General features: G+C 31.8%; 1 protein-coding gene across 2 annotated transcripts; it reads left to right on the top strand.

Moving 5' to 3' along the window:
* Positions 1 to 2,031: 2,031 nt before the first annotated feature.
* LOC149741576 (beta-arrestin-1-like) lies at positions 2,032 to 15,620 on the top strand. Of its 2 annotated transcripts, XM_089893465.1 has the most exons (14): positions 2,032 to 2,191; positions 2,985 to 3,015; positions 3,926 to 3,986; positions 4,444 to 4,488; positions 5,499 to 5,596; positions 6,949 to 7,050; positions 7,835 to 7,968; positions 8,506 to 8,641; positions 9,200 to 9,357; positions 10,678 to 10,815; positions 11,192 to 11,278; positions 12,473 to 12,616; positions 13,279 to 13,337; positions 14,221 to 15,620. In XM_089893465.1, exons 1-14 carry the CDS (start codon positions 2,166 to 2,168, stop codon positions 14,256 to 14,258), a joined length of 1,257 nt encoding a protein of 418 aa, XP_089749591.1. In that variant the 5' UTR covers positions 2,032 to 2,165; the 3' UTR covers positions 14,259 to 15,620. The 2 variants fall into 2 exon arrangements, with proteins under 2 accessions (XP_089749591.1, XP_089749600.1); XM_089893474.1 differs by lacking the exon at positions 13,279 to 13,337.
* The last annotated feature ends 683 nt before the right edge of the window (positions 15,621 to 16,303 follow it).

Below are 16,303 nucleotides of genomic sequence, written 5' to 3'. Positions count from 1 at the left end.
GTACTGTGGGAGAAGATGGGACACCTTTAACACATTATATCCAGTTATCTCGTTTGTGTTTTAAACCATTAACAACGGTCTATGGGAGTCGTGAAGACAAGATTTTATAATTCTTTGAATGTTCTTTGTTTACTACCAAATGTGACGAGAAAATAAAATGAAAAAGTGTCCCATCTTTCCCACCCAACTATACTATCTACAGTATATTAAAGAGTGTTGGTCGGAGCGTAGTAAAAAATAAGTCATGCAAAAACCTAAGGTCACAAATCTTGTTGAAAGATTATAATGGGGTGGGAAAAGATGGGACACTTTTAGCACATATTATCCAAAAATCCTGATCGTGTTTTAATTAATTAACAACGGTCCTTGAAAGTCGTGGTGATATAGTTTTATATTTCCTTTAATGTTCTTTGTTTACTACTAAATGGGACAAGAAAACAGAGTTAAAATGTGTCCCATCTCTCCCCACCCTACTCTATAATGAATATCGTTGAAGTGGGCACAAGCTGCTATTGCTAAAAAATGTTATAGTTTAAACACATGGCGATTCTATTTACCGACCCTTGTACTTTTCCGGTGGATAAACATATTGTGCATCCATTGAACATATTGAATTCCAATACAAGGCTTTCACGCAACAGTAATTTTATCCTAAAAGACACCGTGGACAGCGGATTTACGTTCATAAATCTCCTTTTTGCTGAAGTGTCCTGAATTAAAATTGATCCTTTCCATAAAATTGCTCTTTAAGTGATCACTGAGCAAATTTTGGTTCAAGCGCCAAGGTTTTATCATGTATGGAATTTGTAATCCCCTATTAGCTGATTGGGTTGGTTGGCTTATAAGAGCGACAATGCTGAGCCAAAATTTCATTCTTTGCTGGATTGTATGTTATACAGGGATTATAATTGTGGTTTTCGTGGTTATTCTCGTTGTTTTTATATAGGAAGACCTATCTTTAGACATTACCCCGTGGTGTATTTGGTTCTGCCGCCTCAAATGTCTGCTTTATTTGGACATAGCTTAGCGTCATCTAGCGATTAGTGTTTGGTACGTTTACTCCCGGTGTTTTAAGCTACAAAGTGTTCTGTTTGTATTAAATGATTTCGTTGTAAGGCTTTATGTATTCCATTCATAAACGCATGGATTTCTCATATAACCGTTTTTTATATCTTCTTAACAGATGAGACAGATTTTTTGCAAATTAGTGTTGCTTTGTAAGTTTATAATTATCGTATTTTCAGTTCGTTGTTAGATTTATAGTAAATAATTTATCACAGTTGCGTTTTGTATAAATTAAAAACGTTTTAATTTAGACCATTTAGCTTAAAGCTGTTGCAATCTGTAGCTTTGACGCGTTTGCATTCAAAAAATAAAGGTTCTAAAAATAAAGTTAATAGCCTATTGCATAAGTTTACAATGTCTTTTTTTAAGGCTGTCCGATTGTTTTGGTTGCAGTTACAGTTACATAACCGAAAATAAATGATTTTTGCTTTCCTATAAAGCTTCATGTCTAAAAAGGAAGCTAGGTGTGACATCATATCCTATCTAGCTTAAATAAGTAACGGGCTATGAATTGTGACTTAGTTTCACTATGAAATGTGGTTATGTGTATTTATGGTTTAGCACTAAATTAGCTGTAAGAGTTTGCCGTTTTATGTTTATATTTGCGTGTACATGTTTTAGGTTTATTATTTTTCCATTCCTTTAATGTTATTTTAGGAAATATTTAAGGAAAGTAATTAGAATTTACTATTTGCTTTAAAATGCTGTATATTATATATATATATATTTAATTTAATTTTTGAGTAAATATGTTTAAAATATATATGTATGTATATTATAGCAACAATTTAATTCAATAAATAGCATTTTAGGCAATTGCATAACATGGTCTTTTTATAGATGATTCTATAACTCTAACTAGGAAAAGGAGCAATTTTATTTAATATTACCAGTTAAAATGCATTTCAAATGGTAAAAAAACATTTGATATACGATGTATATATAGGTTAATTTATTTAGTAAGAAATTTAGGACATTTAATTTTGTTTGAAATATAATCACCCCGTTCATACATTATTCACATGACAGACTCCGTTAGTTCCGATTTGCAATTAGCTAACACTGTGTTTGAGTTTGTACTCTGTCTAACTTCTTAAAGCATGGCTGACAAGGGAGCAGGAACCAGGTATTAAATATTTTGCGTACTAAATTTTTAAATTTCAATTTATATCCGAGTTTTAGTAGTTTTATGACAATTCATTTGTGTTGAAAAGAGTATAATAAATCCCATGTATATATATATTTATAAATAGTTTCTTTTAAAGTAATGTTTTATTTTTATACTTATCATCAATTTAAGGAAAGACACACCAACTTTTCTGCCAGAGGATGGTGATTGTTTATTAATTTTGTGAAGAGTTAAATGATTTTAACAAAATACATTTTCCACACATATCTATATTTATATTTTCCATTTGTTGTGTGAAAATAACAGTTGAATCGTAAACTTGTGTTTCTACGTTGTGTTTTTAAAGTGAAATTCCAAATTTGAGTCACTCACGAAAGTTGAACCTCAAACGTAACACTACAGACCACACATGCTAAGCCTAAACTGCGACTACGAATTACGACGAATTACATGTGACGTTATTACACAAACCATTGGATTATTTAAACATAAATTTTTTTAAACTATTTCTCGTTTAAACATATTCAGATTCAGCAGTCAGTACATTTGAGTGAAGTACCGATGACATTTTACCGTGTCATAAAGACCGGTACATGAGTTAGTTAAACCAGTGATTCACACCTTGTAATAATTTCGAGTTTGTTCGCCTCTGGTCTAACATAACCAACTCTTTTGTATGAACTTGGTATTTACACGGTCAGTACTACATTCACACTGCTGGGTATTTTTTATTATTTTCATTTTTTTAAGATAAAACTGTTTTAAAAATAATGTTTCCTTTTACTTGCAGAGTGTTCAAGAAAAGCAGCCCTAATGGAAAGGTACCAACATCTAACTTTAAACATAATTTTTCCGATTTTTTAAGTTAGATTACAACAATATCCTTGCAGATAATTTGTGTAATTTTTTAATACAACAAATACATATAGGCCGACATAATATTGTATATGTTAGAGTTAAGTTACAGTTAAATTTTAAATACATCAATTAGATATACAAATAGGGATGCACATTACAGAATAATTAGGTATTCTAGGATATCCTAGAATACTTTAATTCGAATCTAGAATTCCGAATCTAGAATTTCGAATCTTTTTATATTTATAGGAAAAAAAAAATTTACCCACAAAAGTCAGTTTATTGACCCTTTCATAACAGCCTTGTTGGATCTTGACTTGTAAAATGATCAAAAATTGTACTATTGGGTAGTTTTTGCGTCATGAAACGTATAGCAGGCTATTAAAAGATGTTACGAAACGTTTACCCTCGAAAGTCCCACAAACACAAAAATATTTTTTTTCAAAATTAATAATTTTCAAAAATTGTTAATATAGTATATGAGATGACGTGTAATGACGTCATTAAACAGAATACCGAATCCCGTAATTAGATTCGAATACAAAAGGATTGGGATTCGAAATTCTGTAAAGTGCATCCCTATAATACAAATATATATATATATATATATATAACACTGTATATGTTAATTTAATAGGCATATATAATGATGTACTACTACATATACATTAATATATAATTATATATGTATAATACGGTTTACCGTTTATGTTAATTTAAGGGTATACAGGTATATATAATATGGGTTAATGGTTTAATACAGTGTTATATATATATATATATATATGTTTATGCATGCTTTATAACTATACAGGTATAGTTTTTATAACACAGTTATAAAATATGCATATTTTAATCAATGTTATGCCACAGGTAACAGCATATCTTGGAAAACGTGATTATGTTGACCATATTGACCACACTGACCCCATTGGTATGTTATCAGATAAACCTATGCACTTTTATCGCAAACTTTGTATTGTAGTCTTGTAGATATTTCCAACCACTAAATAACCTCAATGTATTATTCAAAGTCTGGGTTTCAAACTTGAATGTACTTATTTTAGCGTTTAATTTTACAGTTTATGGCCATTTTAATGTTTATTTTAACGCTATATAATTATATGTATGAAGATTAAGGCTATATAATATAATTCAACACCATTTTTATGATTCAACACCAAAATTAACGCCCTATAATATGTATGAAAAAATCAACATATATTATTTAACAAGAAAATTCAGAAGTAAAATTAAAAAAAATGTTATTTTTAGTTTAGATTCTTCTCATCTCCTGTGTAACAGTTTTAATAGTGTAATGAGTCTACCAAAAAGCAATTATTATTTATTTTTATTGTTAAAATTTTAAGGGAATTATATTTTTCCTACAGATGGTGTAGTCCTTATTGACCCTGAGTATGTGAAAGAAAGAAAAGGTATATAGGCTAATCCTTTTCTTAAAATATTGATCTATATTGTCTGTTACATGACCTAGTTATGGATTAACGCATGTTATAGTGTGCTTTAAACAATGGGAAACTATACCAGTACTTGTAGGTTTCATGATAAATAGCCAGTTTCAAATACAAAGTGGTTAGTTACTTTCAAAAGCCCCCATGATATGGGTGTATAATTATATATAGTATATATAGTAGGGGTGGGGAAGATGGGACACCTATTTATTCTATTTTCTCATCCCAATTGGTGGCAAACAAAGGACATTCAAATAAGTTTAAAAATGTGTTCTCACAACTCCCATACTCTTCCCCCACCTTACTATATACATTTTTTTAAATATTGTATTTTCTAATGACAAAGTGTGTTTAGTTTATGCCCTTTTTAGAGCTGCCCAATACTCATAACCACAACACCCATGGGTTTGTTTTTAGTACTTTCAAGTTGTTGCAACTGTTATTTGTTCACCAATTTGCAGCAATCAGCCTCCAATAAAAACAAGGTTTTACCGTCTTGGGCAAAGCTCTGCTTATGTCCCCTAAAATATGCCCACTGGGCACTGGTTAAGAAACAGTGATAGAGTACTCTGCGGAAAGATGGGACACCTTTAGCACATTCTATCTAAATATCCTGATCGTATTTTAAACAATTAACACCAGTATATGGAAGCCGTGAGGATACGGTTTTCTAATTCTTTGAATGTTTTTTGTTTACCACCAGAAAATAGAACGAAAAGGTGTCCCATCTTCTTCTACTCTACTATATATATTTAATAATGTATAGTAGGGTGGGGGAAGATGGGACACCTTTAGCACATAATATCCAAATATCCTTATCGTGTTTTAAACAATTAACAACAGTTCATGGGAGTTGTGAACATACAGTTTCATAATTTTTTGAATGTTTTTGCTTACTACCAAATTAGAAGAGAAAATAGAATGAACAGGTGTCCCATCTTCCCCCACCCTACTATATATATATTTTTTTCCAGTATTCGTAAAGCTGCTTTGCGCTTTCCGTTACGGCCGAGAAGACTTAGATGTCTTGGGTTTAACTTTCAGAAAAGATTTCTGCACAACCACGATACAGGTATAAGTTGTTTACAATATAATGCTACACTGTTATGTAGCTTATTGATTACAGAAAGTCTATTCTTAGCATGTGGTTGCATGTCTAGTTATAAGTCCAATAGCATAACATATGGCCTTAAACATGAATTTGCCTACTGCCTATGCCAGCAGTAGCATTATAAGATGTATATATATACAAGTTTAACATGTGTAATATAGATTGCATTACATTGTATTGTCTGTGGGGTGTAACACATTTTATCTAAAACATTATTTCTTTTTGTTATCAATAAACGTGTTTTAACAACTGTTGTTTCACTGTTACCGTCTGTCTTTTCGCTTTTGTAAACTTTTCTGCTCTTCGTTATCGTTACCGAAGAGACAAAATTAGTTTTATTCATTTATACAAATATTACAATACGTTCGATTGTACTTTAAAAGCATTAATATGCTGTACATGTTAAAATGTGAGTATATTTATGTATAAACTCATCTCAAGTACTCAGAACATATTGAACTTCTTTAAGTAAAGTCAAACACACTGGGTATTTGCATATTACACCACTACACCAGACAGTTGACTTTAAGCTTGTATGAACTTATCTTATATTAAAATACTTATATATTTAAATGTTTGTTCATTGTCTCATTGTGTAATTTATGGTTTATTTTATTCATTTAAAATGTCTATGTGCATTTATGTGTATAGCAATAGTATGTAATTTATGTTTTTTTAAGTCATTTAAAATGTCTGTGTACATTTACATGTATAGTATGCACTGCATTTATGAAATATTTTAGCTTGTTTAATTCATACCAAGTTCCTAATGTGATGATAACTTAAATCTGTCCTAACGCATCAATCTAACCATATGGGAGTCACCACTAATGGGATTAAATAGTTGAGGTTATTTAACCTAATTAACTGTAATGTTACGATTCCTGGGTATACTACGTAAAGCACTAAGTAATTCTACTTAGTTGCTAATGCATTCATAAATGGTTATGATCCTTAAGTGACCTTCAGGACACAGATACAAATTGAAGTAACAACTAAATTGAGTGCCTTATGTATTACATACATCTGGTGTATTGCCATTGGCTAATGTATTCAACAAAACTGGTCTGAAGTTTTGAACTATTTAAGTCTAACATATTGTGAAAAAATTTAAGGCTGAATATTGCATAGCGTAACTTTTTGGGCATGAAACCAATTCATATCGATGTTTTAGCATTTTAATTATTTCTGTCTTTGTAAATTTGATGTTTTTTTGGAATTTTTTTTATGGGTAAAAGCGACCCCTTCCCCCTATCCCCCCTAATGTTTGGTTCCGGGTATGCCTTAAATTTATAATACAAATGTTTCGTCAGGTGTACCCTCCTCTTAATGAAGGGGATAGAAAACCAAAAACAAGATTGCAAGAAAGACTGATGAAAAAACTAGGAGAGCATTCCTACCCATTCTTTATTGATGTAAGTATTTAATATTTATTTTAAACATAGTAGGGTGGGGGAAGATCATACACCTTTAGCACATAATATCCAAATTTCCTGGTCGTGTTTTAAACAACGTTTTATGGGAGTCGTGACCATACGGTTTACTAATTTTTTGAATGTTATTTGTTTACCTCTGAATGAGATGGGAAAATAGAATGAACAAGTGTCCCAACTTTTCCCACCATAGACCCTACTGTATATACAACCATTATCCTTGCATGCATGTAGTGGTTGTGTGATAATTAAATGGAAAATTTTGGCAAGAAAGACTGTTGCATGTTTTGTATCGTATTTATGGTACAATGTAGACTTATTGGCATTTTGGTTAAATTTTAAACAATTTAGTTCACATTCACTTGTAACAGTAAAATGAATTTACCAAAATCTAAGAGTGGCCAAAATCTTCTGTGTTACGTGGTACAGGAAAACCATTGCTTAATGTGTTGGCGTTTTTCTGCTTAATACTTTATGATGACGCTTTTTCTTGTAAACTGTCTCACTCTGTTTCTGCTATGCTGAAGTTATAGCTTAGCAGTCAGCACCCGACACCCGTATTGTCATAATGGCTACGTTCGCTTATGTAATAAAAACACATGGATAATTAAAGCCTATCTGTCCAATACATCAATGCACGCAATGCATAATGTTCGTTAAATTTACACAGTAGTGTCATAATAATCCCAAAACGGTCCGGAGCTTTGATTTTTGTGGGCGGAGAACGGTGACATTTCCATCTCTGAATAATTAATGCCCCGTGCAGATACCAAAGGACTCTCCGTGTTCTGTCACCCTCCAACCTGCACCAGGAGACACTGGGAAGCCATGCGGGGTGGATTACGAGCTAAAAACTTATGTATGGGACCCAGAAGATAACCCCGATAAAACACACAAGAGGTAAGCGCAGCGTGTTACTGTGTGCGTGAGTCAGTGCACAGCATAGATTAATATAATGCGCTTATAACTCAGTGCGCTGTGGTGCATGTTATGATGCATGCTTTGCACCTTTAATGATAAGAAACACGTTTGTATGAACTGTTATCACAGCTTGTACTTGCTGATTAAATTGTTCATTTCTATTTGTTACTGTGGTCATTTTTGATTATATAACCAATAACTTTTTCATTATGTAATCAACAATTTTTTCAGATATACCAACAATATTAATTACATAAGAAAAAATTTAATCAATATGTCTTCTGTTGTTCCTAAATTAATATGTTTTTTACTAGTCAGAAGATGTTTTTTTTTTAATTTTTATTGACGTTTTAAAGAACTTATGTTATGTAATCAAACATTTTATCAAGTTGTTGGAAAGCGTAGCTAAAAATATGACCCTGTATCATCATGCCGTTATTTACATATTTGATACTTTTTGCGTAGAAGTATAAAATTTGACATTTGACCAGAAATAAAAATATTTTTGTTTTTCAGGAATTCTGTTCGTTTAGCAATTAGAAAAGTCCAATTTGCGCCAGACAAAAAAGGGCCCCAGCCAACTGCAGAAATTCAAAAGCTCTTTTTAATGAGCGACAAACCGTTATGTCTTGAAGCCACTCTAGACAAAGATGTAAGTAACAGCCTTAAAGCTACCGTCATTGATTGTTGGTTCCTGTGTGTTGATTTGATATATTGATTGGGTATTATTGAATGCCCTTTCCCCTACCCTGTAAAGCAGAAATAATAATAATAAATAGGGCTTTAAAAATCAATTTATAAAATACATGACTAAAGCATTTTGTTTTTTAGAAAAATAATTGTAATAAAGCTTTTAGTGGCGAACTGTTTTTATATTTTCGCAATATATCAGTCTTTTGAGAATGATAAAACTCGCGTATATATACTTTAAAAGTCAATGTGTTAATCAAGTCTGATTTGGAAGTTGGTTTTCTATTCTAATACGGTAATATGTGATAATATGGAGCCTGTGCAACAACTAATAAATGGAATATAAAAATAAATAAATAGGAATTCCAAAAATATCATATGAAACTTAGAACAATTGTTTAAAAACCTGATAAGGATTATAAAAATAAATATAAAGGTATTTTAAACATATTATTGGTATAACATATTATATTGTTTATATAACTTTAAAGTAAAATTAATCGTTTTATTTATATTTCAGTTATACTACCATGGAGAGTCCATTGGTGTTAACGTACAAGTCACAAACAATTCTTCAAAGACAGTTAAAAAAGTGAAAATATCAGTGCGACAAATCGCAGATATTTGTCTTTTTTCTAACGCACAGTACAAGTGTCCTGTTGCCTTCATTGAAGCAGAGTAAGTTCTGTAATTTAATCATTGTGAGCGTATGTGGGCAAGTCACTTAACGACAATTGCTTTAACCCAGTGGTCACTAATGGGTTGTCCAAATTTTCAGCCGTACATGAATACAATGGAATATAATAATTACCTACAAAGTTACATACACAGTAACAATTGCTTTAACCCAGTGGTCACTATTAGGTTGTTCAAATTTTCAGCCATTTATAAATACAAATAAAAAAATTTAAAAAAGTTACCTACAAAGTTACATACGTCGTAACAATTGCTTTAACCCAGTGGTCACTAATGGGTTCTCCAAATTTTAGCCATACATGAATGGAATAAAAAACACTAAAAAAATAAAAAAAATACCTACAAAGTCACATACGTCGTAACAATTGCTTTAACCCAGTGGTCACTCATAGGTTCTCCAAATTTTTAGCCATACATAAATACAAATAAAAAATAATAAAAAAAATCACCTACAAAGTTACATACATCGTAACAGTTGCTTTAACCCAGTGGTCACTAATGGGTTGTCCAAATTTTTAGCCATACATAAATACAAATAAAAAAAAAAATAAAAAAAAATCACCTACAAAGTTACATATGCCGTAACAATTGCTTTAACCCAGTGGTCACTCATGGGTTGTCCAAATTTTTAGCCATACATAAATACAAATAAAAAATAATAAAAAAAAATCACCAACAAAGTTACATACATCGTAAAAATTGCTTTAACCCAGTGGTCACTAATGGGTTCTCCAAGTTTTCAGCTATACATAAATAGAAAATATTAAAATTCCACCAAAATACCTACAAAGTTACATACATGGTAACTGGTAAGCTGGCACAACGTGTATGAAACAAATCAAATATCAATATGAGTTTTCTTTATTAAAAACAGTTGGTAGCGCTTGTATATACAAAGCAACCTAGCTGTGAAATATTTATTAAAATAAGTTACCGTACGCTTATATTACAGCCCTAACATTTATAATAAAAATTGTTGTACAAAATTTTAAAACTTTTATTTGTGTTTTTAAAAAAAAGAAAAAATAAACTTTTCTGTACTAAATGAGTCTAATTTAATAATTTGCCCTAGGAAAAAAAAATTTAAACTTTTATTTGTGTTTTTAAACGAAAAATAAAAAAGATTTTGTACTGTAATGGGTCTAATTTATAAATTTTCCCTAAAAATTAAAAAAAAATTTTTAAATAATGTGCTAAAATAAAATGATCAATTCTTTTGAGTAACAGTCTGAGTAGACTTTGAAATATCTACAGTTGTGTAATAACTCCGCTCATTAAGTGTTATACTTGACATATTTACAGTGATCAAGTAGCGCCAAGCTCAACACTCTGCAAAGTTTATCAGATTTGTCCTTTACTTGGCGACAACAAGGATAAGCGAGGTCTGGCTTTGGACGGACAACTTAAACATGAAGATACAAACCTTGCTTCAAGCACGATGTAAGTGTTATTATAGTAGGATGGGGAAGATGGGACACCTTTTTATTCAATTCCATCTTCCCATTTGGTAGTAAACAAAGAACATTCAAAAATTATTCTCACGACTGACATGGACCGTTGTTAATTGTTTTAAACATTATCAGGCTATTTGGATATTATGTGTTAAAGGTGTCCCATTTTATTCAATTTTATCGTCCCATTTGGTAGTAAACAAAGAACATTCAAAAATTATTCTCTTGACTGACATGGACCGTTGTTAGTTGTTTAAAACACTATCACGATATTTTGATATTATGTGTTAAAGGTACCCTATCTTTCCCACCCTACTATATCAGATGGTTAAATCACATACGCGATAACACAACTTTTCCTCCAGCTTAAAAGAAGGTGTACCCAAGGAAAACCTTGGCATAATTGTCCAATACAAGGTCAAAGTGAAGCTTGTGCTGGGATCATTAGGAGGGTGAGTCAATCAATACAATATCTCATTTCTGGATAATTTCATTTAGATTGCTTAACTGTTTAAGCTGAATGTAAATTGTATATATAACAAAAATTCTCAAAACTGGGTAGCCCACAGTTTTCGCACACTGTTTATGGGTTTTGTGGAATTATTGCAACTAATTCTGGTACATTTTAGGAAAAAAATTTTTTTTTAAGAATTTTTCATTGAAAAATGTTTCAACTTAAAAAAAATTCTTTACCTAACAGCTAACAAAATTCAAAATGAAAACATACAAAATGAAAAATATGCCAAATAATTTTTTTAACACAATATAAAAATTCTGTTTAGTAAAATTGTTTAGGGGGTTAAAGGACAGAACAATACTTGAAATTTCTCAATATTCTGAATATTTGTGGTTGATTTAATATGTTTTCAGCTCATTGAGTTTTGATTTGAAGAAAATAAATTTTAATGACATTTACACTGTAGGGTAGTTACATAACTTGTCTGGACTTGAATATGATGAAATGAATAATATTATTATAAAATTCTGTTTTAATATACCCCACAAATCTCACACTATTGTGTGTCTGATCAAATTATCAATCCCATATGCGAAACTGTCAGTCAAATCTTTAAGGTCTCGTTTACATTTATACTGTTATGTTGGCAGCCATATTTATACTTAAAAAATTTGGCATAATTGATGTTTTGACGCCCAATTCAGGTTGTCTTTATCAGGGTTAAATAACACTCATTAAGTAATGACACTCAATAAGAAACAGTATTTTATTGAGTGTCATTTCCCCCTAATAAAGCTAACCTGAATCTGACCCTAAAATGTCAGTTGGCAAATTTTTTTGTTGGAAGAGCCAAACTAATATAAAGTAATGTGCGCTACATTTTAATTTTAAAAATGTCTTTACTTTTTCCACAAAGAAATGTGTGTAGAATTAGAATAATTTAAAAGCCTAAAATGAAGTATAGTACGCTATCTTTTAAAATTAAAAAATCCTTTTTTTCCACAAAGAAATGTGTGTAGAATTAGAATACTTTAATAGCTTAAAAAAGTATAATACGCTATCTTTTAAAGTAAAAATTTTATTTTTTTAACAATGAAATGTGCGTAGAATTAGTATACTTTAAAAGCTTAAAAAAAGTATAGTAAGCTACGAAGCTACCTTTAAAGTTTAAATTTTCCTTTTTCTACAGAGAAGTTTGTGTAGAATTACCAGTTACACTAATGCACTCGAAACCAGCAGATGTGGACCCAATCATAGGTTCTCCTGCAAAGGTGGCGAGTGGAAAGCCAGCTCCTGAACCTATTGACCATAATTTGATTTCTTTTGACACAAAGTAAGGGGTAGACTGTTATGTTGTTACGATATTATTGGGTAGAATAAAACTGGAAGTAGTAGGATTTATAATCCTCATGCTCACTGTCGAGTTGTAACATGGGTGCCTTCTTATTCACCAGACACACATGGTGTATCCGTACACCTCATGCTCACTGTCGAGTCATAACATGGGTTCTCTTCTTATACACCAGACTCACATGGTGTATTCATACACCTCATGCTCACTGTCGAGTTATAACATGGGTTGTCTTCTTATACATCAGACACAGATGGTAGATTTATACACCTTGTGCTCACTGTGGAGTTATAACATGGGTGCCTTTTTATACAACAGACACACATGGTAGATTTATACACCTAATGCTCACTGTCGAATTGTAACATATGTGCCTTTTTGTAAACCAGACACACATGGTGTATTCATACACCTCATGCTCACTGTCAAGTTATAACATAGGTGTCTTCTTATACACCAAGGCCCCACACTGAATTATTTGCACAATTAAACACTAAACAATCTTAACAACAGAAAAATCCTGCAAAAAATCTTTCTTTTTGGCTAAATTCATATACCTTGTGTCCAATTGTTGAGTTCTAAGTAGTCTATACATCTCATTAGATTAGACTGTCCGTTATTTACGTTGTATTTCATGTTTTTAGTGCATCCCCCCCTAATGATGATATTGTATTCGAAGATTTCGCTCGTATGCGGTTACAAGGTAGATGCATGCTTTTGTGGTGATGTTAATTGTATATGTTTATAGTAACATCATTATGTACCAGGGTTAGAGTATTTAGGTTTCTAAATCATAGGCGTAATTTTTTTTTAAGTTTGCAAAAAAAATTGGGGCGGGTAAAATTTTGAATTCTGGGTAACATTTTTTCCATAAAATCTGGGTGACATTTTAAAATGCAAAAAAAAATGTTCCCAAACTGCTTGTTTGTATAAATAGACACTCAACAGCAGGCAAAAGCTTTTACATTTAAAACTGGTGTGATAAACATATTATGTTACACGTGTTTTATAAGTTTTTCCCCAACCATGAAAATGTGACCCTATGTTATGTAGTAGACTACAACAGACCTAAGATGTGTGTTAGTGAAATATTTCGACCCTCAGAAAATGGGTTTTACACACGTGTAAAAATTGAGTATGTTGTATTTTATATGGTTGAGGTTGTATTGGAGACCTGGAACATAGACTAGAGTTGCCTCATTACCCTGTAGTGCATGTTTCTGTTTTATTGTTATACCATATGCCTTAAGAGCTAAAAATATTAATGGCAAATATATTATCTTTTTTTTGCTGCCAAGCATAGTACCTTTTTCTTCTAACATGTTTCTGCATACCGGCGTTTTTACGTCCTTTCGGTAGGACGTAAAACTTTTGTAGGCAAGTAAACTTAGAAAAGCAGTTTTACAAAATGTTGGTTAGGACTTTGATAGGCAAATAAATATCAGAAAAGCAGTTTTCTAAAATGTTTTCTGATATTTCAACGCCCTGTCCGAAGTATAGAATGTAAAAACTTTGGGTAGGCAAAAAAATATCAAAAACGCAGTTTCATAAAATGTTTTCTGCATTTAAAATTTTCTTTTGTTCAGGTGAAGCAGCCACAGGTGGCGATGGACAAACTGCGTAATCGAGTTCGTAGGTCTGTGCGAAAAAAATATTACACAAAATGTTGTATCGTGTTTGTGCGTTGGTAATGCAGTAACTTGAACTTAAATTGGACCTTGCTCCACGTTTGTGTACAATACGTGAGGTATTCTGCTTCCAATCACAATAATGCAATCGTGCGCCCTTTTTTTGATTTTCATCATTGTAAACTTAGTTATCTCACTTAAAGTACCACGGTGGTAGTTTTTGTTGTTGTTGTTTTTGTAATATTACCACATTCAGTGCGATGTTCAAAATTTGAAGGTTTAATTCACATCAAGTTCACCTTAAAGTTTTGTATTTTTCCAATTGAAAATTGTGATGTGATTTTATTTGTACAGCAGTATTTGGTTTCTGTTCTACATACATGTTTATAGCTAGGATTCACCCATAAAGTATATGGTAGGGTGGGGAAAGATAGAACACCCTTGCATCCATTTTCTCATAACATTCGGTAGTAAACAAAGAACATTCAAGGAATTATAATACCTTATCCTCATGACTCCCATAGACCGTTGTTAAATGTTAAAAAAACGATCCAGATATTTGGACATTAAGTGCTAAAGGTGTTCCCCCACCCTACTATATGTAACTTGTTTTAAAGCAACTGGTAACACTTCTAAGTATGTGAATATAAAGTGGTACAAAATCCATTGAACAGTTAGCTACACAATAATATCCTCACAATATTAAATCATCTCTCTGTGTCCAAAGTTGACAAGTCAACAAAACTTTTTAATTCTTTTTATTTCCCATCTACTGCCTGTGTCAGAGATTATTATTGTATTTATTTCAAAACCTCTTAACCCCCCCCCCCCCTATTACTAAATTTTTCGCCTATGTTGTTATGTATGGTCGTTGTCAACACTAGGTATTCGATGCATGTATTTTATCAATAGTGATTATCTGCGACAATATGCTTTTATTATGACCAGCGGAGCCCAGACAAAAACTATCATAGCTCAAGTTACTCTTTCCGAATGTTGTACGTTTTTACCACTAAAAATTGCCCAAAAAAGTGTTGTCTAAATCTTTTTTTTTACCAATACCAACTGACACATATTTTTGTTGTCAGTTTACTAAGGGTTTACTCTATCATGTACAAGTCAAGTTCAGTGTTCTTCATGTTTATAATAGCTAAAAGGCTCGTTTGTTTAGGGCTCTGCTTTTAATGCTGCTACAGGGTTGAAGTGTTAATTTAAAACCTTTCAAAGTTTGTGTTCATATTTTTGCTCCGGCCCTATTTTCTCCTGGACCTCACGTTGTCTTGATATTATATTCTATGATTGTTGTGTTTTGGTCTTTATTCTTCTTGTAAATTGATTAAACATAACCAGTAACATAATATGTTTAACACCAGTTTGACTGAGGAAAAGGAAAATGACTTATGACCAGGTGAGGTGACTTGGTAGTGGCCATACGAAATACCAATGAATAATGAACAATTTAAGGTGGTTAGGCAGAACTGTTTGGCATGCTTCAATCTCTTGCAAAGTAATTCACCGAGAACAACTTTATTTGTAATATATTATGGTGAAAATTTAGTGAGGTAGTTCGTTATTTAACAATGGCTGCGTCATCATTGAAAACTAAATACCGAGTATGAGCAGAGTGATGCAGTAAATAAGTTGGGCAGTAATGTTGTTTATAGATTTAGCCATATCTAATTTGCAAATACAAATGCTGATGCCATTTTTAGAATAAGTTTTAGAATAATATTGTTAAATAGTGAGGTGCACTTGTAGTGTTAGGTTAATAGTGACAAGTAATAATAGCCTGTTCATGGTTATCCCTCTTTTAATGGCAAAGAAACCATTTTTTGTTTAATCTGTATTGGTTTTTACTTAACAACAAGGTGGATCATGCTGACTGGTACCTAAGTTTTTTCAGTTTGTATATGGTTGTTGCAAGTTAACAGCTCATGGTATTTATTTTTAAAAGTAAAATAGAAGAACTTTCACATTGCCCAGCGCAGTAGCACAGTGATAATGTGCCTGCCCCTGACCGATAGGTTTTGGATTAAAGGTA

The sequence above is a fragment of the Ciona robusta genome, chromosome 1 (genome assembly GCF_009617815.1).
Source record: "Ciona robusta chromosome 1, ASM961781v2".
Classification (NCBI taxonomy): Eukaryota; Metazoa; Chordata; class Ascidiacea; order Phlebobranchia; family Cionidae; genus Ciona; species Ciona robusta.
Note: the sequence above shows the minus strand (reverse complement) of the source record. Positions and strands in the feature narration are given on the sequence as shown.